Source organism: Microplitis demolitor, chromosome 7 (genome assembly GCF_026212275.2).
Source record: "Microplitis demolitor isolate Queensland-Clemson2020A chromosome 7, iyMicDemo2.1a, whole genome shotgun sequence".
NCBI lineage: Eukaryota > Metazoa > Arthropoda > Insecta > Hymenoptera > Braconidae > Microplitis > Microplitis demolitor.
This window is the reverse complement of record NC_068551.1, coordinates 16,394,638-16,422,569: the sequence shown is the minus strand read 5'-3', so window position 1 is coordinate 16,422,569 and position 27,932 is coordinate 16,394,638. Positions and strand designations below refer to the sequence as shown.

The 27,932-nt window shown below is 29.3% G+C and overlaps 3 protein-coding genes across 7 annotated transcripts; 2 read left to right on the top strand and 1 right to left on the bottom strand.

The window, feature by feature from the left end:
• Positions 1-341: 341 nt before the first annotated feature.
• On the bottom strand, positions 342-5,749 carry LOC103571398 (prion-like-(Q/N-rich) domain-bearing protein 25). Of its 2 annotated transcripts, none has more exons than XM_008549554.3 (6): positions 5,493-5,748; positions 4,679-4,769; positions 3,581-3,826; positions 3,104-3,343; positions 2,744-2,992; positions 342-575 (listed from the first exon to the last, which is right to left on the bottom strand). In XM_008549554.3, exons 1-6 carry the CDS (start codon positions 5,613-5,615, stop codon positions 559-561), a joined length of 966 nt encoding a protein of 321 aa, XP_008547776.1. In that variant the 5' UTR covers positions 5,616-5,748; the 3' UTR covers positions 342-558. The 2 variants fall into 2 exon arrangements, with proteins under 2 accessions (XP_008547776.1, XP_008547774.1); XM_008549552.3 differs by lacking the exon at positions 342-575 and adding an exon at positions 2,157-2,616 and having other exon boundaries at positions 5,493-5,749.
• Positions 5,750-5,941: 192 nt separating this feature from the next.
• LOC103571399 (prion-like-(Q/N-rich) domain-bearing protein 25) lies at positions 5,942-16,759 on the top strand. 4 transcript variants are annotated; one of them, XM_008549556.2, is made up of 9 exons: positions 8,706-8,793; positions 8,991-9,138; positions 9,577-9,676; positions 11,715-11,963; positions 12,097-12,342; positions 15,221-15,469; positions 15,633-15,716; positions 15,786-15,881; positions 16,259-16,759. In XM_008549556.2, the coding sequence occupies exons 2-9, from the start codon at positions 9,007-9,009 to the stop codon at positions 16,516-16,518; spliced, it is 1,416 nt and encodes a 471-aa protein (XP_008547778.1). In that variant the 5' UTR covers positions 8,706-8,793; positions 8,991-9,006; the 3' UTR covers positions 16,519-16,759. The 4 variants fall into 4 exon arrangements, with proteins under 4 accessions (XP_008547779.1, XP_053596471.1, XP_008547778.1 ...); XM_008549557.2 differs by lacking the exons at positions 8,706-8,793; positions 8,991-9,138 and adding an exon at positions 5,942-6,046 and having other exon boundaries at positions 15,633-15,881; XM_053740496.1 differs by lacking the exons at positions 8,706-8,793; positions 8,991-9,138 and adding an exon at positions 5,942-6,046 and having other exon boundaries at positions 11,695-11,963; positions 15,633-15,881.
• Positions 16,760-17,884: 1,125 nt separating this feature from the next.
• LOC103571400 (prion-like-(Q/N-rich) domain-bearing protein 25) lies at positions 17,885-24,919 on the top strand. Its single transcript, XM_008549558.2, has 9 exons — positions 17,885-17,955; positions 18,722-18,858; positions 19,171-19,270; positions 19,897-20,148; positions 20,276-20,524; positions 22,127-22,375; positions 22,526-22,774; positions 22,846-23,094; positions 24,761-24,919. Exons 2-9 carry the CDS (start codon positions 18,736-18,738, stop codon positions 24,796-24,798), a joined length of 1,509 nt encoding a protein of 502 aa, XP_008547780.1. The 5' UTR covers positions 17,885-17,955; positions 18,722-18,735; the 3' UTR covers positions 24,799-24,919.
• Positions 24,920-27,932: the final 3,013 nt, after the last annotated feature.

Here is a 27,932-nt window from a genome sequence, read left to right as displayed (position 1 = left end):
ATTTTTATTCAAATACACTGTAGCCATTTTCTTAAAACTTATAACCATTGAAAAAATGATTACAATGTATTTAAATATAAACAAAACGATGAGGCGTTTTGAAATAAAGCATTTCTCAAAATCGAAATTTATAATGCTTTTATACATAATAGTAGTTCGTAACATATATATAATTTGTTTTACAGAATGAAGACGAGATTTTGACGTTTGTTATTGATATAACATTGTTCCAATAATGAACCAGCTAATCGTACATTTTCTTTCTTATGCTTCAATGAGGGTTTTCTATTTACAGTTAAATGTTTTAATATGATGATGGATAAAAAAATATGCGAAAAACATCTTGATTAATTATATGTATTCTTTGATATTTCTACAAAATAATATTTGTATGTATTATTAACAGATCCAAAATTAATGATTTTACAATTCTCATTACATACAGAAGCACAGAGACCAGATAGTTTGATTGAATGCAGCAAAATTTGTTTTACGAATTAATTTCTTATCTTCAGAATATTCAGAATCCTTTACATTGGGGCAATCTAAGTTTGTTAATTACTTTTTCACTTCCACTGAAATTGAAAAATATTATCATAATATGAATACAATGTGAAATTTTTTTATTTAATTAGATAATTAAAAAAAAAAATGTAATAATTTAATAGTATATTAACGATTTAAGTAGAAATTGTTTTCGACGAGTGTGATTGGTTCACTAGCTGTCAGGCGAGTGTTGCCAATACACAAGTGTCGAAAGCCCTTCCTGCTTAATACACTATAATAGTTTTTGCATCAAATGATAAAAAAAAAATCGGTCTGTCAGTTGACCCTGCGGGCCAGCCCCAAAACTTCCCGCTGTTTTCGACCTCAAAGAGCTCGAAAACATTAGTGTAGATATATTTTCGAGCTCTTCGAGCTCGAAAATGCTATCACATGCAATTGTTTTTTTATGATCTTTTCAAGCTCTAACAAGTTACCTGTTATGCTGAAGTTTGAAAATTTAAGAATCGAAAATCATCAATGAAGCGGTTTTTAAAATTTAGTTCCTGATTATGTTCAGTAAAATAAGTGCATTGAGGCAGAAATCAATGTCGGGGATCAAAATCAAGATTTAAATAAATTTTGACTCATGTAAGAAACAATAAAATATGAAATATCCGATAAAAATATTAAAAACTACGTTTTATCGATTTTTTCGTTGATAATATGATTTAAACTAAAAACCAAGTTCGATGACATTATATGATCAAAAGAAACCATAGAAAAAGATGAGTTGGTATGATATCAGGCACATTTTAGTACGTTATATTATGATTTATCCGGAAAAAATAACATAAAATGTTATTTTTTTAACATTTCAACGCCGATATCTTTTGAACTAATCAATCGATTTTGATAGTTGACCTGGCAATCGGCGCGTTTTATTGAATTCTAGAGCTGATTAAAATTTGAAATCGATCGCGTCAGTCGTTTCGAAAATATTTAGAAAAAACCGTTTTTCACCATTTCTTTCTCCCGCGATAACTCTCGAACGAATTATCTGATTTTGATGTTTGAGGTGGGAATCGACGCGTTTTATTGAATACTAGAGCTGATAAGATTTTGAAGTCGATCATATGAGTCGTTTTTGAGAAATCAATAAAAAACTAAAAAAAAATTTTTTTTTTTTTCGTAATTCGCCAATATTTTCGAGTCTATTCGATCAAATAATCTGAAATTTTCAGGAAAGTTGAAGGCCAACAAGCTCTTTCGATTGCCACCTCAACCATCCAAATCGATTCATTAGTTCAAAAGTTACAAAGAGTTTACATACATACATACACACACACACACATACACACACACACACACACACACACACACACACACACACACACACACACACACACACACACACACACACACACACACACACACACACACACACACACACACACACACACACACACACACACACACACATACACACACTCGGACATCATTCTGAAAATAGTCAGAATAGCTTCCTAGGACCTCAAAACGTCGACATCTGATGAAAACTCGATTTTCGAAAATCGGGGTGAAAACAATAACTTCCCGAAATTTTTGAAAATCGTCGATTTTCTTAGCGGGAAGTTAAAAAATGTCTTTTATTAATAAAAAAGCACACTACATTAAATTTAATTTTTTTATTAACCTAAAATAACATTAAATCTTATTAATATAAAATTAATTTTCATAAAGATATAGTTTTATTCGTGTAATAGATAAAGTCCCCTTCTTAAAAGTAAAAAAACCGAATGTACTTCAAGTAGCGGTCTGTCAGACCGGCACTACCTGTAGCGTGAAATTTTTTAGGCTTACCGTTTAAAGGTTACACAATAATACTATAATAACAATTAAATATAATATAATTGATTTTTATAATAATTTAAAATTATTTTCTACATCTAGGATATTCAGCAAAAATAACTATAGTTCTTATTCAGATCCATATAATGAATTCTGCATCATAATTACAAACAATAAAATGATTTCCTATAGTCTCCGACTTTCCGTTATTCTAACTTGAGACGGCTGTTGATTGGGTTTTTTCTTGGATCGTTTAGTGATTAATAAGCAGCATATCTATGTCTACATCAAAATTGTAGATTTGTCATATTTGTGCAAAAAAAAATTTTTGGTAGGACTAGCTTTAAAAATACTCTGTAATATAGTTTAGGTCTTCCGCTGTACATCACTCTTTTCGATTTATACTAACCTTTTTCACAGATAGCATTGAATAACGGTTTATATCCATGCTCACATTGACATTGATTATTGACACAATAAGAATTATCCGGAATACATTGACTGCTATTGACACAAATTCCGGTTATTAGTGGTCCACAAGTTCTTTCATCCAGTTTCACGGCACTAAATTTACAAACACATTGATTATTTGGAGAACATCGTGCATTCTTTATTGCACGACAGTCTAGATCACTTTTACAGTACGTTCCTAAATAACCTAAAATAAAAATAAATTCTTAGTATAGTAACGATCAGCCAAAAACCTAAATTAACTTTTTTTATGTGTAAAATTGATGCTGAAATAATTAATAAAAACAATTGATCTAACTTGGTAAACATTGTTTATCAGGGGTTAGTGTAAAATTTGGTTTACATCTACATGTATTGTCGATACAAACAGAATTATTGGTATAGCACGATTCATCATTCCAACAAAATGCATTAACTAATGGTACACATTCTTTAATTAATCCTACATTGTTTGCTCTACAGCTACATTTATTATTTGAACATTTAGCATGTCTTATATCGTCACAATCTTCATCCAGTTCACAAAATCTACCTAGATCTGCAACACAAATGTAAAAGAACATTTTCTATTGCTTATTCATTCACTTTTAACGATTATTATTTATTCAGAATAATCTTTTAAAAAATCTTTCATATAAATATGAATCACAATAAGTTTATAAATAATTTTAAACCAATAAAATAGCTACGAATGAGCTGATAATGATTCTAAACTAAATCTTGGTTGAGAATTCTTCTTAGTACTTTAAAAACTTTTTGAAATTTTTATGCTTACATAATGGTTCACATGCATTGTTGGACTTGGATGTAAAATTGGAATTGCATTTACATTTATGATCAACACAAATTGAATTTTTCACAATACAGTCTCTATTATCTATACAAAATTCATTCAGCAATGGCTTACAAGAATCAACGGAATTGATGAAATTTGGTTTACAATCACATATGTTTTCAGAACATTCAGCATTTATCATTTCGTTACAGTCGGAAGAATTATTACAACGTTCTCCTAAGTAAGCTGAAATGAGGAATAGAAAAATTTTTGATACATGTTTTTTGACAATAAAAATTTTGGAATTAACACTTCTTAAATGAATATTTTGTTTAAAAGCATAATAAAAACCACGTTCCCAGATATAAAATTGAAGTAAATTCAGAGTAAGATTATCGAAGTCTTAAAAAAAATCACCACGTATGGTGCAAGCGTAGAGTTCTTAAGAGCGGCGAGATTTATATCTAATTTTAATTACGCTAATCGTAAGTATATAATAGATATTTACGTAAAATGGCCGCTGAACAACGATTCCCTGTGATGATGTTGCGATATGAGCCTGATCAATGGCACGTATTTTTGGGAATGAGTGTAATGTTTGACGCACAAGCCGAAGCTAAGTGCATTAAATTATACAAATTTTTCTTAAAAAGCATCCCAACATTGAGACAAATTTCGCACTACAATTTTTTCTAAATATTTTGTAAATTTAATTTTAAATACGTGCGAAAAACGTTCGGACCGAATATTACTTTTTGATTCAGGATTCGAATCAAATGATTCGAATTTCGAATTGTATAAAATTTCCAATTCGTAAATTCTGAAATTATTTGATTAGAATTTGGATATTCGATTAGAATATACATTTTTTACTCATGTGCAATTAATTAAAAAAAAAAATTTACAATAATTTATAAATTATTCGATTTTGGTAGATAATTTAAAAGCTTACGAAAAATTCAAAAATTGACAAATGTATTCGAATTATTTGATTCAACTTTCAAATCCTTCTTATTAAGCATATAAAAAAAATATACTTTGTGTTAACTCCCCAAATTTTTTACCGTCTAAATACTTAGTATAAAAACATATACATACCGTAATTTATACACTTCAATTCATTTTGGACTCCTAAGTTAACGAATTTGCAAAAATGTTTTGGATTACAACACGGCATATAACCATTACACTGAAAAAAAAAAAGAAATTCAAAATTAATAGTTATTATTTTTGAAAATTTCATCATAGCTTTCTGTTAAACAATTAAATTTTGTATTCAAATTTAACAGAAGTCAAGTATGTGTTGGGAGCTGATTTCTTTATGCGATCTTAAATACGTCTTAATTTATTATTTAATTGTAGGTGCAAATTAAGTCATGATTCAAAAATTATTCAACAAAATTTATACAAAGCTTTGAAAGATTTTCGATCATTTCTTTTTAAAAATATTTAAAGATCCCAAGTAAAAATGACAGTATGCAAGATGCTTGGGCAGAGTATTTGACCAAATACTCCATGAAAAAAAATATGAAATCTTGTTCAAGAATAATAGTTCAACGTTTTTGATACAATACTAAAATTTTTTAGCTAAAAAAATAGATACTCGTCAAAGAGATTTTTGATCGAAAATTCGAATGAAAAATACTAATTATCATTATGGTCAAGTCGTTCATAAATAATTATTTCGAAAAACATACGTTGTAGTCAATCAATTAAATTTTGTCATTAATTGAAAATTAATAAATACAATCTATTGCAAAGAGTTTCAGTAAAAGCTATAATAAGTTTTTTATAATTACTTCAAAGCAAATGGAAAATCATATTGAAATTTGATGTCAATGACGAGATCAAAGTAAAGCTTTACAAAGCATAAAAAATTCCTTAACAATATCTATTTTGAAATCATACTTACTGACTCCATATATTGAGAACAATTGCGATGATTTTCTATAAAATAGCTTTGCAAAGAAGCAATGCATAGAACCAGCATAGCAAAAAGTTGAATAGAAATTTTAAATATAATTTTATTCTCCATGTTTTGTTTCAACCAACTTTCGTAGAAGCAAAAAATCTGACCAATTAAAACTCTGTGCACGTTAGCCGATTGATATATAGGTCAAAAATAGCGTATCATTTGATAATTAAAAGTTAAAACGCAATAACGTTCAGAACTTACGAAACCATATACTGTCTTCATAAATTTAAAGTAATTAAAAAAATAATACGTAAAAAACAATTCAATTAAATACTATTACAAAAATAATTATATATATATATATATATTTTTTTTTTGTAGTTATCTCTATTAATGTATTTTTTATGAGTATTTTAATAATAGAATTGATTTCATGCTAACTTATATGTTTTTTGCTGTTGAAATGGGCTTAAGTTTATTTTACTAACGTGGATATAATAAATTAGAAATACATTTAACCAACCCTGACTTTGCTTCAATTTCGGATGAAGGTGATTATCTTAATGCGAAATTTCTTATTTCCATGATCGAGTTTATGAGTTACTTGTGATGAATCGAGAACAATATTACACACTGATAATTCTATAGTAATGATTATCACCTTTTTATAATAGAATTCGCTATTTCTGTATCATACACATTATTAGTCATATGATTGTCATAACTTTAACTTCTTGATATTTTAATACTTAAAACACACAATAGTTACAGTTATCATCCCGAATAGTAAATCAATTAAGTAATCATTGCTATAAAAATATTAGCTATTATATTATCACTATGATAACGGATTTTTGTTGAGTATTTATATTGGGGTGCTTCGTTTCCGGCGAAAGTATTTTTTCTGTTGCTCATCAAGCAAAATATTGTTTTTTATGCTAAAACAAAAATTCCTGCCGAGTTTGAGCTCTTAATTCCAGTCCTAAGTACTTTCCATTTGATTTCCAAGATTTCCCATTTAAAATACACGTAAATTAAATTACTTTTTTTTAACGTTCTAATACTCAGCTGCGTTTTATTATATCGACGCGGTTTTGGTCGCAAATTGTAGGGCATTTGGTGTTCTTCAAAAGTGCCCATAGCAACTTAGCTGTAATTCCAGCTGTTTCACTGATATCCGCTGAGGAAGTCATTTTTCGTATCAAATTGACCTTTATTGGCTTGCAGAACGTAAACCATTGTATGCACACCAAAAATGTAAACGAGAATTTTATAGGAAATTTTATTCCCTTCAAAAAAAACCCTACGACTCAAGTCGCTAAAGTCCATAGTTTCCGAGTTATAGGAGGTTTAATAATTAAAAAAATATAATATTAAAAAAAAAAATGACAATTGCTATTTTATTTTTTAAATTATTAAAACTCATATAACTCGGAAACTATGGATTTTAGCGACTTGACTCATAGGGCTATTTTTGAAGGGAATAAAATGTCCTATTACATTTCCATTTACATTTTCGGCGTGCATTCATTGGTTTACGTTCTGCAAGCCAATAAAGGTCAATTTGATACGAAAAATGACTTACTCAGCGGACATCAGTGAAACAGCTGAAATTACAGCTAAGTTGCTATGGGCACTTTTGAAGAACACCAAATGCCCTACAATTTGCGATCAAAAACGCGTCAATATCATAAAACGCAGCTGAGTATTAGAAAATTAAAAAAAAGTAATTTAATTTACGTGTATTTTAAATGGGAAATCTTGGAAATCAAATGGAAAGTACTTAGGACTGGAATTAAGAGCTCAAACTCGGCAGGAATTTTTGTTTTAGCATAAAAAACAATATTTTGCTTGATGAGCAACAAAAAAAATACTTTCGCCGGAAACGAAGCACCCTAATTTATATGCATTAGAGACTTTACTTGTTTGATATTAATAACTTCTTTTACATTTTATTATTTGTTGTTATTTTATGCGGAAAAATATGTAAATCACTTGCCAGTAAAAAATATACCCTAATTGTCCAATTATTAGGGACATAACACATAACTTCCCGAATTTTTGAAAATTTCCAATTTTCTTAGCGGGAAGTTTAAAAAGACTCCGATTATTGTGAGCGTTTTATACGTATATCTAGGCGATCTGGATACATACATGATAAAAAAGTTGTAATTTCTATAAAGACAGTGGAACATGCACACTAAAATAGTTCAATTTTCTACCATCATGTGTCATCAAATGGTCGGTTTCCACGCCAACATATGTAGCTACCCGTATGAAAAAGCAATATATGAGCTTCAGTATAATTCAAAATATATGATAATTATATGGAATTATAAGAAGTCATATATGCAGCCATACACAAAATTTTGCCGAAATATAATGTGATTTTATAATTTGCAACATATATATCGGTAATATATTTTTTTTATATGATAACTTATAAGTATTGATTATAATATTTTATACTATACTTTCAGTTATATGATAAGATATATGATTTAATTATATGACTGATATATAATATTTATACATGTAAATATATATATATATATATATATATATATATATATATGTTTACATGTATTTGCACAAATATGTGTAAACATATATGTATTTAAATATGTGATAGATTTATATACTTATTGATATATAATGTAAGCTACGATATTTTTAGTATTTGTATGTAGTTACATGATAACTACAACTATATATATTTTTTTGTTCCTTTAATTTTTAGTATGAATGTATATTTTAAATTATTTATACATGTTTAATAATATCGAAATTATTATAATATTGAAATTATAAATTTATAATATGAAACATATATTTTACGTTATAAATTATTATATATGATTAATCATATATTAATCAATATTAATAATTTTGCCGCCATATATTTTCAGTTATTTACTATATATATTTTTATATATTATCGACAATATAAGGTTTTTTCATACGGGTATAAAAAATATCTACATTTTTATGAAAGAAAATAGATATACTTTCTATTGCAAGTAAATAAAATTTTTGGTTTAATAAATATCATTTCAATTGGTAATATTCGTTTCCAAAAAAAAAGTCGGAAAATAAAATTATTAGTACTCGAAATAGTTATTTTTGAAGACTTACGTAATGCAAGATTATACAAAAAATAACGAAATTTAAAGATACCTTGAAACACATCATTCACATTATCTTAGCTTGAGGCGTTAGTCTTATAATAACAGTTTAATAATTGAGCGGAAATTTCTTCTTTGTAGTGAAGTCGCATGTACTAGAGCCGTCAAAAAATGTGAGTTAGCTATCAAATTATTAAATTTCGTTGGAACCAAATTTTCGGGCTGAAATTATTTTACACTTTAATATAATGTTTTTTCAACAAGGGTTGTAACTAATTTATAATTTTTGTCAAAATTTTAAGCGGCGCTAATTTGGTTCTTTTCAATATTCTATACTATTTATTTCTTTGTTACATTCGGCGTATTACAGAAAATAAAAACGGAAAATGGTACTTCAAAATCAGGTTTTGATCTTTGCTAAAATTTTAGCTGTATTTTTAATGTTCACTGAATCAACTAACGATCACTTATTTATTAACAAAACTGATGAAATAGTCTGCGCTACTTATTTTGAAAAGGAAAGTATCAATCATAATTGAGTATATTATACACCTAAGGAGTAAGACATTCTAAACCGCATGTATAATTGCTTACCCAAGCCTAAGGTGAGGGTGGCAAACACGCGGGTTGGGACGTCCTATTTTCCTCCTTGGTGTGTATACGATTTTTCACTAGATCTATACCTGAAAGCTTGAATTTTTCGTCTCTATTTGTAGATAGAATGGTGCATGCACTAATTATTATCTTTTGTTTTTTCATAAAAGGAAAAAACGACTTTCTTTCCTCTCAATAGGGCAGAAATTCAAACTTTCGGTGTAGATATAGTAAAAAATTGTTTTTGAGTTTTAGAATAAATTATTATTTTTTCAATAAGACGTAAATAATAACATTTATTGTTTATTGATTTACGGAAGAGTTTTTTAGTAATTTAACTTCGTTTATTCATTTTTCAACAGTGTGACATTGCATTCCCTACACCATGTTGCAATCAAAACCATAAATGTAGCCGTATCGGATGGGGTTCGTTACGTACAGACTTAAGGTGTCTACTACAAGGTATTTTAATATATTCGAAAATAATTTACGTAACTTGATAATTAAAAGCTTTGTTGTATTTTAATTTCTTGACTTATAATTCTTGAATAGAAAAAATGTTTAAGTTAATAATATTCGCTGCGCTTGGGTGTTAAATTTCTTACTCATTCTTTTGTAACGCAACGCGACCTGCCTTCTCGTTCTGGAAGTCACCCATACTATAATTTTTCACTTATCAGACATATCATAAATAGCTATGCTGTGATTAAACTAATCGTGGGGGAACGATTACACCTTAAAAAATCTGGGCGTCGGTTGGCCCTGCGGGCCATTCCCAAAATTTCCCGCTGTTTTCGAGCTCAAGGAGCTCGAAAATATTAATGTGACTATATTTTCGAACTCTTCGAGCTCGAAAATCTTATTGCACACGATTGTTTTTTTATGAGCTTTTCAAACTCTAACAGGTTACGCTTTATGCTAAAGCTTAAAAGTTTAAGAATCGAAAATCATTAATGAACAAGCGGTTTTTAAATTTTAGTTTTCGATTATGTTCAATAAACTAAATGTATTAAGGCAGAAATCAATGTCAGTGATTGAAATCAAGATTTAAATGAGTTTTGGCTTAGAATTTGAAAGCGATCTATTCAGCCGTCTTGAAGATATTTGGAAAAAACCATTTTTTACCATTTCTTTCTCCAACGATATCTCTCGAACACATTAGCCGATTGAGATGGTTGAGGCGGCATTCGACGCGTTTTATTGAGTTCTAGAGCTGATTAGATTTTGGCGTTGATCAGTTATTTCGTTTCTGAGAAATCAATAAAAAACTAAAAAAAAATTTTTTTTTTTTCGTAATTCACCAATATTTTCGAGTCTACTTGATCAAATGATCTGAAATTATCAGGAAAGTTGATGGCCAACAAGCTTTTTCGAATGCCGCTTTAAACATCCAAATCGATTTATTAGTTAAAGAGTTATAGACCATTCACACACATACATACATACATACACTCGGACATCATTCTGATAATAGTCAGAATAGCTTTGTAGGACCTCAAAACGTCGACATCTGATGAAAACTCGATTTTCGAAAACCGGGGTGAAAACAATTACTTCCCGAAATTTTTGAAAATCATTGATTTTTGGAGCGGGAAGTTAAAAATTTTTTTCAGTTATATAAAACTAAAAATAGTTGTCAAGAGAAAGGAATACATTGTTGATGATGAAAACAATTTTTAAAAAAATTATCATTTTTTGAAGGGGGGCCTCTCTGTCCCAAAAGACAAAAAAAATTTTTCAGAATTTCGGCAAAATGTTCATAAATTTGTTCGAAATGAGACAAAATTAGAGTAATCTGATGGTTAAAAGCCACAAAATGTAATAATCGGCTTAGGGGGCCCTCTCTGCTCTACCCTCCCCTAGATCAACCATGCTACGCAAGCTCCATCAATCTGCGCATGTGCATGGTGGTTAAGTTAATGCTACTAAAATAACATTTTTTGACAAATGACCCAATGAATAGCCGTCGTTGCTGATACTTTTTATTGTCGGGTGGGAATGACTTTCACGGCTAATGAATTATATATTTGGATAAGCGAAAAAATCCAATCCAAAACGGACTTAATAGAATACATTACAGGATATTCATTGAGCGTTCTTCATAAAAACTATTGTATGTAATAGAAATGGGTATAAAACACTGGCGCCATAGGCTCGTAAGTCGTGTTCTAAACCCGTGTTTTCACACCTCATGTTCTATATAATATGCTAGATATATAAAATACTATTATGTAATGATTACAATTAATTTAAAACATTCTGATCATAACACGGAAGGTTATGAGGATCTCTTCAGTTGCAGAAGGATATATTCTTTATACATGGTTCACATAAATAATATGTTTTCAATAATATAAAAAATATGAAATTCAATCTAATTGGAAACAAAATAATGAAAAAAGGAAAATAACATCAATCTTTAAATGAATAATTCATTTGAAGTATTTTAACTTTCGATAGTCCATAATTGCTTTAATTAGTGGATTTACGATTGTTTTAGCTTTTTTAGGAGATTTTTGTGAAACTGATTATGATTGTGGCATCGTAAACCATTCAAAGTGCTCGGAAGATCATAAATGTGAATGTCGACCCAATTATGCTACGATTGGTAAATCATTATGCTTATCACAACAAAATGGCTTTTGTTTAAGTAATGAAGAATGTACGGCACAAAATTCTGTTTGCATTAATTCTAAATGTGGATGCAAATTGAATTTCATATTAGGGTCTGAAAATAAGTGTGAACCTAGTAAGTACACTAATTACTAAATAATTCTCGAATTTATTACAATACTAGTATCTCGAAATCCCGAGAATAAATACATTTTTAGCTACATAGTTTTTGTTTCATTAATATTAAAAAAATATTTTTCTTTATTCAGAACAATTGGATACGTTTTGTAACTCAGATGAGGATTGTGCAATAGTTAACCACGCAAAATGCTCTAAAGATAAAAAATGTATTTGTAGACCGAATAATGTTGTCATCAATGAAACTTGTGTGCCAATGATAAACGGATTTTGTTGGGGTGGTGAACCCTGTGCAGCCGAAAATTCTGTTTGTATGAACCAAACTTGTCAATGCAAAGAAGGATTTAAATTTATTCCTGATAATTATTGCGTGAAAAGTAAGAATTGAGCTTCTGCATAGAGAAAAAAAATAGGTGCTAGAACAGGACAAAATCCTGTGGCAGAAACAGGATAAAATTTGTATGCTTCTTATTCGCTCTGAGTGAAGCCATGGTAGGGGAAATCAAATTGACTGAAGCGTTTGCAGTGGTTACTTTCGGAGTTACGGGAGGCTATGATTACTGAAATTGTAAGCATGCACACGTGAAAGTATTTATTTTGTTATCATTTAATTATTTATTTTTCATTTTGATTTTTTTCCTCAATATCATATTTTGACTTTGATATGAATTTCAAATAACTTAACCTAAATGCTTATTGCATTCTTTTTTATTTTTTATCATTATACTTACTTATTGTTGATTCGTTTAGCTAAAAAACAAAACTGCAATTACTATAAAACTGTCACATATTTTTTACAACTTTTTTTTTTACTATTATTTATAATATTTATTTATTCTTATGTTTCTTGCTATTGACATACGTATAAAAACATACTCTGACAGCCTCCCGTAGTTCATATTTTGTCTGGCGCTGCAGTCACACTCATAGCGAATAGTGATGAAGAAATTTTTAGTAGATTTCATAGAAATCAAACTATTGTATTTGTCCTCATAATGGAATTTTCGGAAAATTTTGCTACCTCTCAACTCAGTTCGACGAGCTGAGTCAGAAAATACGTTTGGTTCAAAAGTTTATATATATATATATATATATATATATATATATATATATATATACGATATAACGCGCCGTTCTCCAATGATAACGTCCACAATTCTACACCGATCGTAATGAAACTTAGTATACTTATTCTATGGGCGATTACCTTGGATGAGTTCGAAGATGAGCCAATTCGGCCAATAAGTTTAGAAGTTATGGTTAATTAAAATTTTGTAAAATTTTCAAAAAAAAATTGTTCACAGATTCAATCGGATATAACTTTTAAACGGAAAGAGATAGCTTATTTTTGTTTCTTCTATCTGAAAGCTCGCTCGATTGCCTTTAATTTTCACTATGCAGCTCTTCGATTTGACTAAATTTTCTAATAGAAAAATGGTTTTAAAAATGTACAAAATATTATAAAAACTAATTTTATGCAGTTTGTGACTCTGATTATTACCACAGTTTTGAACCGATCGCTTTGAAACTTGGCATACATATTCTGTGGGTGACTACCTTGATCGAGTTGAAAAATGAGCTCAATCGGTTCATTAGTTTAGAAGTTATAGCATTCCAAAATTTTCAAAATGTCAAAAATTAATATTTTTACTTACTCTTTCTTCAATATTTTTTGAGTGTTATAACTTATGGACTTCCTATAAATTTTATCTAAAAGCTCTTTAAAAAAGCTTTCATTTTCATGCCTAAATATGTTTCTAGACCAAGAAAATGTCTTATATTGCGGCTCATTAAATGAAATTTTGCTATTGCATTGGTTCTCCTACTTTTAATAGATTCCATCGAATCCTAACTACTGTATTTATCAGTAAATTTATTTAATTGATTGAATTCATATTATTGCTGTGTAAAACTCATAAAATCTAAATATCTCAATTCAAGTGTGTAAATTCCATTTTGTTTTATTGACAGTGTTTATGACTGATTTCAAGTATGACACTTAGATCTATCATAATTGAAATTCCAACTCAAATCATTTTATTTAGTTTTGTATTAACTATTAATTCTACAGTAAAAAAACACAGAATACTTATTCGTAGATAAATTGATTCTCTTTAACTTCAATTTTTGTTATTCAACTTACCATTCCGATAAATTTTTTAATTTTCTAATATCAATTCTTAAATTTTTTGCATTTCACTTGAAATTGTTTGACAATTTTTCTTTGTTTTATAGCCTTGAGAATCTCTGAGAATGTCGAAAAAGAAATTTATTTTGTTATTAATGTTTATTTGAGAGGTTGAAATAATCAAATCATGAGAAATCTACTTCCATTTCGGCTGCCGAATGGCCTTTTTTTTTTTTAAATTTGAATTTTTTTTTTCAAGTTTTAAAATTTTATTATACTGACAAAAAAATTGATAAATTAAACTTGTTTCTTATCCTGATGATTCCACATGAAAATCCTGTTGCTGCGATAGGATTTTGTTCTGTTGCTCTCACAGGATTGTCTCCTCTTTCAGCACCTATTTTTCTCCGTATGTATAAGCCTTAAACTTTCCCATTTAATAAATCCATATAAGAATCCAGTATAGATGCCTTTATAGAATCTTATATGGTTTACTACATACTACTAAAGAAGATTCTAAGCTTCAAATCAAGATATTCATGGAGTTCTATATGGACCATTTGTCATTAGTTCCCTTAATAGATTTCTATATATCAATCCATATTTTTCCTTCAGGATGTCAACTTAGACGTAACTACAAAAAACCGATAATACACTAAAAAATTTTGAGTCCGCTGTGTGATGTGAATGATTTGGTGTTAAAATTTTCAACACTGCCGGTATGAAAGTTACACGACGCACGGTGTTAAATTTTAGACCGTGTGAATTCGAACATTCAGACTAATAGTGGTGTAAATGTATAAGTTCGTTATCAAAAACTCTCGATGACTTCGGCGATAGGTATTCAATTTTTGAGCTAAAATAATATATATTAATAATAATAATGATATACTAGTGCTGCAGCCTATATATTATTTTTCACGATAGATCATATTATTGGACAATAGTTAAGACAATAATACCGAATAGTTAAGGTAATAATACCGAACGGTGTAAAAAAAACTCATACCGTGTTAAAAGTACACCACTTGATATTTTACACCAAAAAAATTTCACACCGTCATTTCACACCGAGCAGACGGTATATATGGGTATATTATAGTGCGAGTTATTCTTTTTATTTCTAGCATATTTAGGAATGCCTTGTCAGAAAAATCAAGACTGTGAAGAAATAAGAAATGCAAAATGTTCAGAAGACAAAGAATGTGTTTGTGAACTAAACGCTATTAAATTAAACCAATCAATGTGTATATCACTGATAAATGGAAGCTGCGAAAATGATCAAGAATGTGCACCAGAAAATTCCATTTGTATGAATAATGAGTGTCAATGTAAGCTGAACTACGTACCAACTCATAAAAACCAATGTGAGCAAGGTTAGTGAAGTAATATAATCAAATAAAAAACTCATCCAATTTAATATCCACGGAAAAATTGAAACACGACTAGTTCCTGTGACTCAGTCGTGTACTGCACAGACACTAGCCGTGTTCCAATTTTTCCGTGCAGACTATTCACTGAAGCTTTTGATTTTTATAGTGACTTTGGGAAAGCCATGTGAAAAGACTTTAAACTGTAGAGACGTATGGCACGAAACGTGCTCTGAGGATAAACGATGTGTTTGTAAGTCAAATAGTATGGCATTAAACAAAACATCATGTGTACCAATTATCGGTGGTTTTTGTTTTGAAGATGAACATTGTTATGTTGATAATTCTTACTGTCCAGCTTATAATTGTAAATGTAGACCTAACTACATAGAAATATCCAAAAATCAATGTGTGTTAGGTAAATTTATAATATTAATATTGTCTTAATACTTCCAAGTCATTCAGAAGTAAATTTAAACATTAGTCATGTTTTAAAAATAATTTTGAAAAAAATTAATTATTTTTTCGCATCGTGAATATAAAGTGTTAAGTAGTCTTGCCAAAAAGTATTTAACTTTAATATAATTTATTTTGTCAAGAGCTAATTTCATTCAAAAGTATATACATTCAGTTGGTGTCAATGCAATTTTTTAAAAAAACCAAAATATATGATGGCATTGATGAAAATTTACCATGAATGATTTAGAATTTGATCGATCGATTAATTTTAAATGTAGTCAATTTTAAAAATGAAATGAAATCTATTATTTATGAAAGTAAATTTCTTTATATCAGATTATTCGTTAACACCCTGTCAAAATGACGAAGACTGCGGAGATATAAAGCGTCGAGAATGTTCAGAACATAATCAATGTGTTTGCAAGCCAAATACCATCTCTTTATATAACTCAAAATGTGTACCAATCATAGGTGGATTTTGTATTAATGATGAAGAATGTTATGTCAATAATTCTGTTTGTATTGACAATCGATGTCAATGCAAGCTAAATTATTATTTCTTATCCAACTACTTATGCGTTGAAAGTATTCGTTGAATAATCTTACATATATTTATTTTCTGAGTGCAATTTGTAGATTATAAATCTTTTTTTTTTTAAGTGTAACATCACTACTTTATGTGACTGCTATGTAATTTACGCTACTAAATTTTAGATTATCGGAAAAAAACGGATCATAAAGAATAACAATGAATAGTTCATCTATCACGGCATCAATTTTTTGGGAGTAAATTCTGCAACCTTAAAATTTGAAAGAATCTGTTGTTATTATATTTGTTAGAATAGTTAATCCATAAAATATAGATTTTACTGAAAATTAACAATGATTTTTATTTAACATCTTCGTATTTTCACTACTTTCCTAATTACAGTTTTGTTTAAAATTTTTTTCATACACTGTGAAAAATTCCCATTAAATTTTATTATGGGTGCATTGTAACCCTGGACCACAAGAAAACTGGTACAAAATTTACAAGCGTTCCATAGTAAACGTATGCGCATAGGTCCCAATCATGTCGTCTGCGCATACCGTTTACTATGGGACACGTAAATTTTGTGCCAGTTTTCTTATGGTCCGGCGTTACAATGCACCCATAGTAAAATTTGTTGGAAATTTTTCACAGTGTAGACATATGTGGCATACAGCTATATGCTTCATGCATGAAGTAAGATATAACTATATTACTTCATTCACGGAAAAAATTTTACGGCAACGATTACAATATATTATGGCAATAGTTGCCACATTATATGGGAACAGGTTTTTTTAAAATATCGATTATAGAAATAGCATCTATTTAAATTATGGTAATCGTTACTATATATTACAGTAAACGTTACCGTATATCATAGTAATGGTTCCTATAATGTATCGTGATGGTTACCACCATATTTTGGTAATGATTACCATACTCTCATAGTAGTCAATACCATACTGTCATAGAATAATAGTTACCGAACTATTATGGTAACCATTACCGTAATATATGGTAACATTTACCATAGTAGTATGGGAACGGTCACCATCGTAATGTGAGATCAATGACCATAATGCTATAGAAATATTTTACATATATTATGGGAACGGTTACCGTGATATACATATCAATTCAATCAATGACATACTCGGGACTGATTCGCAGTGAATATTTACTGATTTGCAGGAATTTTTACTGATTCTTTTTAAAAGAGCACCAGACCATAAATATTGTATTCGAGACATATTTTATATAGAATATGTCTCAACGGTAAAAAAATTTTCGTCGAGATATATGAGTATCCAAACTGTCCTTGAGCGTTTAATTGATGTCATTAACTTTTAACGTTTTAAGATAACAACATATTTCTAGTTGCTCTAATATAAGAAAAAAATAAAATTTTATTAAATCTATAATGATAGCTTATTTGTATAAGTTAAGTGTTCATTTTTATATCGAAAATATTTGTCAACACTTTCATAACCGAATCGACTAGGTACGTTATTTATTACATTACTGAAAATTAATTGGCGCAGTATTTTTTTGAAAAATTTATTAGCTTAGAACAACTCACGTAAATTTTAAATTTTCCGTGAAATCGATGAATGAAGCTTGTCATTCTAAAACGTCGGAAGTGCCATATAATGCAAATTAGCGCTAAATTTGCATGAAATTATTTAATCTATTAAAAACTATAAGCCGATACTTTAACAAACGTATATGAGCCGCCAAAGGTACACATGAAGAAATTCTTGTTTGAGAGACAATGGTACAATAGTAAAGTCGGACCATGTTGGCTGGCTGACAAATATTGAAATAATCACATGCAAAAATTACGCAGAAAAAAACTTTTTGCAACTAGAAGATAAAAGAACTTACAGTAACAAACATCTGCCTTAATATACGGAAAACGAACAATTAGTTACTCTCTTAAAATGAACCAGTGAAATGTCACTGGTTCATTTTAAGAGAGTATGATAACGATATTTTTGTAGCTAAGGTATATTTTGTGTAGTGCAGTGTTGAAACCCACTGATACGATTAAATAAAATTGAAAAACGAAGACGCCATTTTAGATTAACAGGCTTTACACATTATTATATAATATAAAAAGAATTTCAGTAGTCATATCGAAAAAATATTTACAAATTTATGTCTAATTACGCGATTTTTTGCACAGATTTATTTGTTCTATGGTTTTTTATCGGAATTGAATAACAAATGCATTTCTAATCATTTATTTTCAAATTCAAATATTGTAGCAAAAAAAGCGGAAATGGCTATAAATAATGTATTATCCACCCTTGCTGGTATTTTAATTACGTTAATAATTAGTAACAATGTAATAGAATGTAACTATCTTAGGGATGAAAATTACTGTGCTAACCATACAGAAAAAGTAAGTATCATCTAAAGTTAATAAAAAAATTATGACACATCAAATCCATCAGACGACAACCCAATTTTGAAATTAGTAACGAACAAAAAGAAAATTTAGTAGAAAATCAATCAAACATTATTTCAGTCGCACTAAATGCACTTACTAGCCTCAACAAAATTATTATCTCTATGACAAACTTCAAATTTTTATAACATTAAAACAAAAAATGTCAGAAAAGCAATTTCTAAAAATTTTTCCGTTTCTGGGTTTTGAGATTGGGCAGCCGTAGCATTTGGTTAAAATTTATAATAAACTAATTCTATTCAACAGTGTGATCTCACTATTGTTCTTCCATGCTGTGACAAAAATGAGAAGTGTAATCGTATAAAATGGGGTGCATTCCGATATGAATTGAGATGTACAAAAGAAGGTAATTTTAGCTATAAATTTTTAAAAAATCTTATCTAAAAAATAATGATTTGGTTATATTGCTAATACCAACTATAGTAAAAATGTAATCATAATCACAAATAACAATTTTCAAGCATTTAATAAGATGGTTTTAGATGAAGGAGAGATTGACTGCCCGGATACCACCCAAAATATATGAAATTGTGTTTTATTCCATGTTATACACTATATTTTTTACAAACACCTGCATTGAAAATTAAAGTTTTGGTGTCATTAGCCAGTCAGAACAAGTTTATGATGAAAACTATTGGGGTATGCTTTGCGATTTAAAATTAGCAGTAAAATGAAAAAAAATCAGATTTTTCAATTACTTTTACTCATATATTATTGAATCCTACTTATTAATTGAAGCCGCTATATATTAAGACAAAAAATTAAAATCCTGATTATAACAGAGTTTAAATGAAGTATTGCAACAAATAAATGACATACCCATTTTCTCACTGATTAAATGCATATAGAATTCACACAGGCGCCGATAGTCATCAACTGTATTAATATGATTTTAAATTAGCTTGTTTTCTCTGGCTGATTGGCGTTAAAACTTTAAGTATCGATGCAAGTGTTATAAACAAATAATTTCAGCTTATTTAGGCGACAGTTGCAAATCCACCTTAGACTGCCACAAAGTAAGCCATGCAGAGTGCACTGAAGGTAAAAAATGTGGATGTTCCTCGAATTTCGTAGAAGTAAGCAATTCAAAATGTTCATCATGGATTAATAGCTTTTGTTCAAATGATGGAGACTGTGTAACTAATAATTCTATTTGCGATGATTTTCGTTGTAAATGCAAGTTCGATTATATATTGACACATAATAATAAATCTTGTGAACGAAGTAAGTATCGTCGTTTGAATAAACACTTAAACTAGTATGATTTTATGAAAAATATTCAAAACAAAGATTGTTTTGATGAAAAGACATTTTTTTTTCTTATTTAATAATAAATTTATTTTCGCAACAGGGAAGTTATATAAGTTTTGTAGAAGAGATGATGATTGTGAAGACATAAACCATTCAAAGTGTTCTGAAAATAACGAATGTATTTGTAGAAGAAATAACGTTGCATTGAACTCGTCAGTGTGTGTACCAATGATGAATGGATTCTGTTGGAAAAATGAACCATGTGCAGCCGATAATTCTATTTGCATTGATAATGTATGTAAATGCAAACCTAATTTTAAATATGTCGCTGATAAAATTTGTTTAAAATGTAAGTTAAATTTATTATAAAGAATTCTTTAAAAAAGTTTAATTTCTGTGAGAGGTCTAACTCTTCAATTAATCGAAGATATTCGGACAATAAACAATAAGCCAGTCAAAATAATAAAATTTCAGACCCATGCGAAGTAGCGGGCAGAAACAAATCAGTTTTTTCCCTACCGAAGAATGGTATATTGCACACCTCGGGAGGAAAGTAGGAAATTTCAACTCGCAAGTATACTTGCCTATCCGAGCCGAATACCTTCTTTCTTAATATGTATACTAGTTTTCACCAGATCTGCACCTGAAAATTAAAATTTTGGCCTCTATTTATAGAGCGAATGGTGCATGCATTTCTAAACAGAGCAGGCGATTTTCGGTGCAGGTATGGTAAAAACTCATTAGTTTCTGCCTGCTGAATTAGGTACACTGACTTCATTCTATCTTTGTCAGAATCGTACTCTGTAAACATGAATAAGTGAAATAGGTGAATATTCACTAATTTCAAATGCCAATTAAACCACTTTTTAAAATAAGTGGTTCAGTTTGCACGTAAAATTAGTGAATATTCACCTATTTCACTTATTCATGTTTACAAAGTATTTTTTATTGTAAGCCTTTAAATATTTATGTCATTCTAATAACCATCTAAACTATCAGTTGTGTTTGGAAAATTAAAAAAAAAAAAAACATGAGTCCCAATAAAAAAAAAATTATCAACTTATTAAAAAGGCATTACACTGTAAATCGAAGTGTTTAAATTTAAAACACCTGTGTTTAGTTGCCACTTAAATACATTGTAGTCACTTTCTAAACGTTTGCAAACACTGAGGTGTTTTAAATTCAAACACTTCGATTTACAGTGAATCTACTTGTGAAATCAATTAAACTTGCATATTTGCTCTCGTTATTAAAACTACCAGTATTAATGCAAATAATATGAAAAATATAGTGTGTAGCATGAAATAAAACACGATTTCAGACTTCGGGTGATGATAGCCGACAGTTAACTTCATCCACTCCTGAAATCGTTTTGTTTCCTCCCTTACCACGCAATATACTATTATTGCTGATCCGTTGTTTTATTTTCCAAATGACTACACGGAGAGAAAATTATAGTAACAGTTACAATATATTATGGGAATGGTTCCCATACTGCATGGTAACTGGTTTTTTTGAAATGTTGATTATAGGAACGGTACCCATATATATTATGGTAACCATTCCTATAATATTATGGTAACCATTCCCATAATATTATGGTAACCATTACCATATACGCTTAGGAACTGTTACAATGTGGTTATAGGATTGGTTCCTATTTGCTTATGGGAACTATTCCTATGAGTATGGTAATCATTACCATGATTCTTTCACATGCGATATGGGAACTGTTACCATAATGATAGGAATTGTTACCATATTTATGGAAACCTTCCCAAAAAGTATGGGTCTATATCCCATAATCCCTAGTAATCATTACCATAACGGTATGGGATGATATTTCATAAACGTACTAGGAACAGTTCCTTTAATTTTTTCTCCGTGTATGATTAATTGAAGCGACCACACTCGGATGGGAAAACGATGAATAATGTTTCTATTACTTCAGTTTATTTAGGTATGTCCTGCCATAACAATACTGACTGCAAAGAAATTCTGAATGCCGAATGTTCCATAGATAAGATTTGTAACTGTGCAGAGAACGCTATGAGAATAAATGAAACATATTGTGCACCACTTTTAAGCGGGTATTGTAAAAATGATAAGCAATGTATACCAGATGATTCTGTTTGCGTTGATAAAATATGTCAGTGCAAACCAAACTTTATTTCTATTGGTCAATTTAAATGTTTATTAGGTGGGTAATTTTTAAGTCAGTTTTAAAATTTCTATGAAACAAAATCTGTATATAAACATACTATGAAAAAACTAATTCTCATAATGATAACATCGTTTTCGGATTTCACAAATTCGATAAACAGTGATTAGATTATAATACTAATTTCAGTGACTTTGGGAGATTATTGTAACAATAATCTTGATTGCAAAGATCGGTCGCATAGAAAATGCTCGAAAAATTCTCAATGCGTTTGCGAACCAAATCATATTGCTGTAAATACAGTTTTATGCCTACCAGTAATTGATGGATTCTGTTTTGACAATAATGATTGTTTGCCGAATAATAGTTATTGTTTTGCTCATCGTTGTCGGTGTAAGGATAATTTTATACCTCTATCAGATAATTTGTGTATATTAAGTAAGTTGAAAATTTTTTGTATTAAGTAAATTTAATACATTGTACTGTATTTTATTTTTTTATTATACCAGAAACCGACGGAAAGTCCTGTGAACTTAATAATGATTGCCTAGATATGAAATATGGAGAATGTTATAAAAACGAAAAATGTATATGTAAACGTAATACTATAGTAAAATACAATTCGACATGTCTACCAATAATAGGTGGGTACTGTGAAAATAATAAAGAATGTATAATCACTAATTCTGAGTGTATAAATCATAAATGTGAATGCAAACATGATTTTTTTTCATCATCTCCATACACATGTGATGCGTGTAAGTAACATGTTTAATTATTATTTTTTTTTTATTACGTCCAAATTTATTTTCACATCAATGGGTAAATTAGTATATCGATACTGCCATTCTAATACGTCGTATCTCACAAAATTTGACACTTTTCCTTTATTTGAAAAATGGAATCATTGTAACAATGTGAGGGTTGTGTAGAAATTTGAGAGATCACATTGTTTATTTAGTATATTTAAATAAATATTCTAATATGTCGTATTCCACACGCAGACTTTCGCGCATTCTAACATGTCATATTCCACATTCGTATATGTTCAGTCACGCTTAATATTTTTAATTTTAAGTTAATTTTAAGGAAGCTATTAACGACATGAGTAAGAAGGTCATTATGAATAATTTTTTACTTTCCTCATAGCATATAATTCAAAATGATTTATTCTCTACAAATCCCTGTATTTTATGAAAAACATGTAAATAAATTTGTAGATTACACCAATGTAAAGATAATACGAATAATGATTCTTTTGCAACCGTGAAACGTTTTTATCGTCTCCTGAAAAATTTCCCAAATGTGGGATACAACGTATTAGACTGGCAGTATCGATATTACACACCAAGGGAAGAAAAGTAGGACATTCCAACCCGCGAGTATAATTGCCTACCTTCCTCCGTGGTGTGTATACAATTTTTCACCAGATCTGCACCTGAAAATTTAAATTTTGGCCTCTGATTGAGGGGTGAATGGTGCATGCGCTGATTTTTATAATTTGTTTTCTCATACTTTTATAAAAGTAAATTTCCTTTGAAGCGACTTTTTTTTTCTAACCAGAGCGGGAATGTAAACTTTCGGCGCAGGTATGGTGGAAATTTAATTCTGTTTTCACACATGGAAACAAAAAAAATTACTACAACAGGACAGTCCTGTTAAAGTAACAGGAATTTCCTGTGATTACAACAGAACTTTTCTGTGACTGCAACACGAGTTTCTAAGCAGCTCAAAGAAAAAAAAATTTTAATTTAAAACTAATTGTTATGAAAAATTATTTAAAATTTTTTCGAATGTGAATCTTTTTAAAAAAAAATCTGAAAGAAGTTATAATTAACAACAAAAGTAATAGAAAGTAACTGTTTAAATAAGTTTTATTAATCTCCATTGATCAACTTTTGGTATTCGTGAAGATTTCAATTAAAAAGATGTTAAAATTTACCTTACAATAATTTATTAAAGTATTAATAAAAATTACATTTTTGATTATAATAGTCCCATTCTTCTCTGTTTAATCCGCAAACATAATATAGTGCATTCACGACGGTCATGTGTTTGATGTATCTGAAGATCGGAACGTTTTGCGCGAAGAGAAAAAAAAACAAAATGAAAAGAAAAAAAATGTACTGAATCTAGATTTCTGAAATGTTTCGCATTAGTACTAGTATGTCAGCCGAAAATTACAGCTACCCCTAATTACCCCTTAAGTAACCTTTAGGCAATCTAACTACATGAATTTTTTCATTTTCGTTGAGCAAAAAACGTTCCGATCTTCAGGTGCATTGTTTTTACAAATTGACCATCTTGTTGTAACCACAGGAAAGTCTAGTTGCTATCACAGGCCTATCTCGTTGGAGCGACATTTTTTTTTCCACGTAACATTCTATATTTTTTAATTGATGAATATAATTGTTTTTGCTTCAGCTCTGCTGCCCAAGCTTAGACTTCACGTTAGACGGTAAAAGTTGTATAATAACTTATTACTTTAAATCAACGAATTTTTTAATTTTTACATGTATCTAATTTCTTCAAGCTAATAAAACTAAAAAACAAATAACAATAATAAAATAAAAATTTCTCATAGACTGCTTTGTTATTTATTTATTAATACAATGCCATCACATAGAGTCTCTTGATCCTCAGAGTTATTATGTCTTTTTAAGTGTAGAAAAATTATTTTCTTATTCACTACCCGTGAAAAATGAATCATACATGGCCATGCATGGCCGTATATGGCTCATACATGAAGCATATATGGCCATACAAACTTTTTTAATACAGTCATGCATGGCCATATACAATCATACAAAGCCATTTATGGCCATACATGGCCTTGTATGGTTCATATATGGCCATGCATGACTGTATTAAAAAAGTTGGTATGTCCATGTATAGTCATGTATGCTCCATGTATGGTCATGAATGGCCATTGTTGTAACTATCGGTCGTATAGCCTAGTGGTCAAAGCGTCGGTCTCTCGTACGGAAAGTCCCGGGTTCGAATTCTACTAAAGCGGGTGCGGTCCTCAATAAGTCTAGCGTTTTTTCTCTGAATTCAAGATTTCCATTTCGATTAGGGATTCAATTGTTTGCATATCTGATAATCTCTGCGTCACCAAAATAATTAAAAAAAAAAATAATAAATTTTTTTTTTAATTTAGTTAAAATTTCTATACATAGTCATATCAAGTCATATATGGCTGTATCAAGCTATTTATAGACATATATGGCCATGTATGGTCATATATGACCATGTCTGGCCAATTTTCATGCATGGCCATGCATGGAGCATTCATATACGGCCATATATGTTTTTTTTTTACGGGTATTAAACAACGAGAAAAAAATATGGATACAATTCCTATGTAAGTCATATCGAAAAAAAAATAATTTTTTTACAATTATATAGGATTGATTCCTTATGGGATGATAAGATCCATTGCTACCAAATTTACACGGAAAAAAGAGATATAAGAATTGTACCACCTGATGATAATTTTGTATCAGAGCGGGTTCCACATTACTTGATGCTACATTAGTATCACTTTCTGATAGAAATTCTGAATGCCATATATCTCTAGGGTCAAAATCGGTATATACATTAGTTAAAAAGTAACAGTGATGAAACATTTAAAAAATAACAATTGCTCTTATTTTTCCTGGATAACTTACTACATAATTTATCAAATGTATCTAAAATTGAACCGAGTCTACAATTTTATAGTCTCTTTCGATCACTACAGATTTTATTGCAATTGTTCCATTAGTTTTAGTAATAATATCGAAAAAGTATAAGAAAAATCACTGTTTTTTACACTTTTCTCGGATATTTTATAGATACATTCTAAAACCAAAAATGTGTTCTATGTCATAAGCGAAACTATAGTTTTTTGTAGTCATTTAAAACACGTTTCATGGTATATTAAATATCTATAGATTGCTTATGGCGTTTCAATGTCGTTTGAGAAGTGTGTTAATTTTGACTACACACTTGGTTTTAGAATGTAAACGCTCTGATATGATTCAAAACTCATTTAACCCTCTATTTTAATCACGTGCATTGAATTTTGTCCGAATTCATTGATTTCATTAAGCAAAATCGGGAACGAAAATTGAAAAACCTCATGTTGGAGCTCGCAAAGTTTAAAAATACGAATGTATTCAAAGATAGTGTCGAGCTCGTTGAGTTTCAGGGCTGGCCTGCAGGGTCAACCGGTTTCCAGGTTTTTTAATTGTTGCTTAAACGTTTTTCAGTAAAATTGTTTGTATCAATGCATCCATGTTCATTAAGATAAATTTCAAAATAAATGAATTTATATTTTTTTCAAGTCAATAAATCATAATCTTTATCATATTTCCATAAATCATGTATACATATAATTGACACTTCCTGAGTAGTCTGTAATGGGTTTATGCTCCACCAGCAGCCGATATTTTTATGCAAATAAAACACATATAAGCTTACTATAAGCAAAGTATCAGCCATAATAATAATTAAATTATTAATAATTACAAATCAAAAGTAATATTTAATACTAACTGAATTATATGAATAATTCATGATAAGAAAATTAAAATCTGTCTCAATTCGTTCTTAATAAGCCGGCCTCTTAATGAATCTTTATAATTTATTTATATTGTATGATAATCATGAAAAGTTGCTCTCACACTCAAAGGTCTTCGTGAGGTCGACCTCACTTCCTCCGATAGCGGCGTCGTCAAGTCTGCCATCTCACTGACCAGCTGTTTACTCTCTTCTTTTACAATATCTTTGTCTCGCTTACTTTTATTTTTTATCAATCGCCCTTCTATTCATTATTCCATATTCTGTAAAGAATATTAATTATTATTTAGATAATAAATCTATCATATCATTCATAATAAACACTTACGTATGTATTATTGTAATAAATTAAACCACGTGATGACCGAGATGCAACCGGAAATGATAGATCTTTTGTAACCGCATAAAAGATAACAAGACAAATCCATTCTAAAATAGAATACTATCATTCAGATAAATAGTATCTATTTATTAATGGAAAATAATAATAATAATAGCAATAATAGTATGCAACTACCCGAGTATTGCTGCCAAATTTATTAAATATGATTTGAATTTAATGGTTGATTATAATCTCTACTCTAAAATTTGTTGTTTATTTTTATTATCATTGAAATTTAATACAACAAGTATCATCATTAATTCACAAACTTATTGATTTCGATGATTGTAAAATCATGGGATTCTCGAAAAAAAATCTACACACGATCTAATTTTTTTTTTATTAGACGTCTAATATATATTATTTTTTTTTACTGATACCAAATTAAATTTTTTTCATTTTTATTACCATGAAGGACGTGGCATAGACTAAATTTTTTTTATTCTTTTTTAATTATATATACATATTCAGTCTTATTCAGTGACAATAATTAAAATATTAATTTATTGGAAAGAAATTAATACGGTCGTCTTTTTTCCCGCGTAATTTAAATGTAATTCAAATAATAGAGATAAATTGATTTATCTTGATATTTAGCAAAAAAAAAAATTTTAACCTTGAAAAGGCACAAATTCAGGCCAAGGCCTTTTC

What these genes read in the sequence shown, in the direction of transcription:
- LOC103571398 (XM_008549552.3), bottom strand. Translation starts at nt 5,615, where the DNA reads ATGGAGAATAAAATTATATTTAAAATTTCTATTCAACTTTTTGCTATG. An exon ending in ATTGAAGTGTATAAATTACG is followed by an intron (nt 3,827 to 4,678) that starts GTATGTATATGT and finishes TCCTCATTTCAG; the next exon opens with CTTACTTAGGAGAACGTTGT. An exon ending in CAATGCTATCTGTGAAAAAG is followed by an intron (nt 2,617 to 2,743) that starts GTTAGTATAAAT and finishes ATTTTGATGTAG; the next exon opens with ACATAGATATGCTGCTTATT.
- LOC103571399 (XM_008549556.2), top strand. Translation starts at nt 9,007, where the DNA reads ATGGTACTTCAAAATCAGGTTTTGATCTTTGCTAAAATTTTAGCTGTA. An exon ending in CTTAAGGTGTCTACTACAAG is followed by an intron (nt 9,677 to 11,714) that starts GTATTTTAATAT and finishes CGATTGTTTTAG; the next exon opens with CTTTTTTAGGAGATTTTTGT. An exon ending in TAAAAACCAATGTGAGCAAG is followed by an intron (nt 15,470 to 15,632) that starts GTTAGTGAAGTA and finishes TGATTTTTATAG; the next exon opens with TGACTTTGGGAAAGCCATGT.
- LOC103571400 (XM_008549558.2), top strand. Translation starts at nt 18,736, where the DNA reads ATGGCTATAAATAATGTATTATCCACCCTTGCTGGTATTTTAATTACG. An exon ending in TCAATTTAAATGTTTATTAG is followed by an intron (nt 22,376 to 22,525) that starts GTGGGTAATTTT and finishes TACTAATTTCAG; the next exon opens with TGACTTTGGGAGATTATTGT. An exon ending in TCCATACACATGTGATGCGT is followed by an intron (nt 23,095 to 24,760) that starts GTAAGTAACATG and finishes TTTTTGCTTCAG; the next exon opens with CTCTGCTGCCCAAGCTTAGA.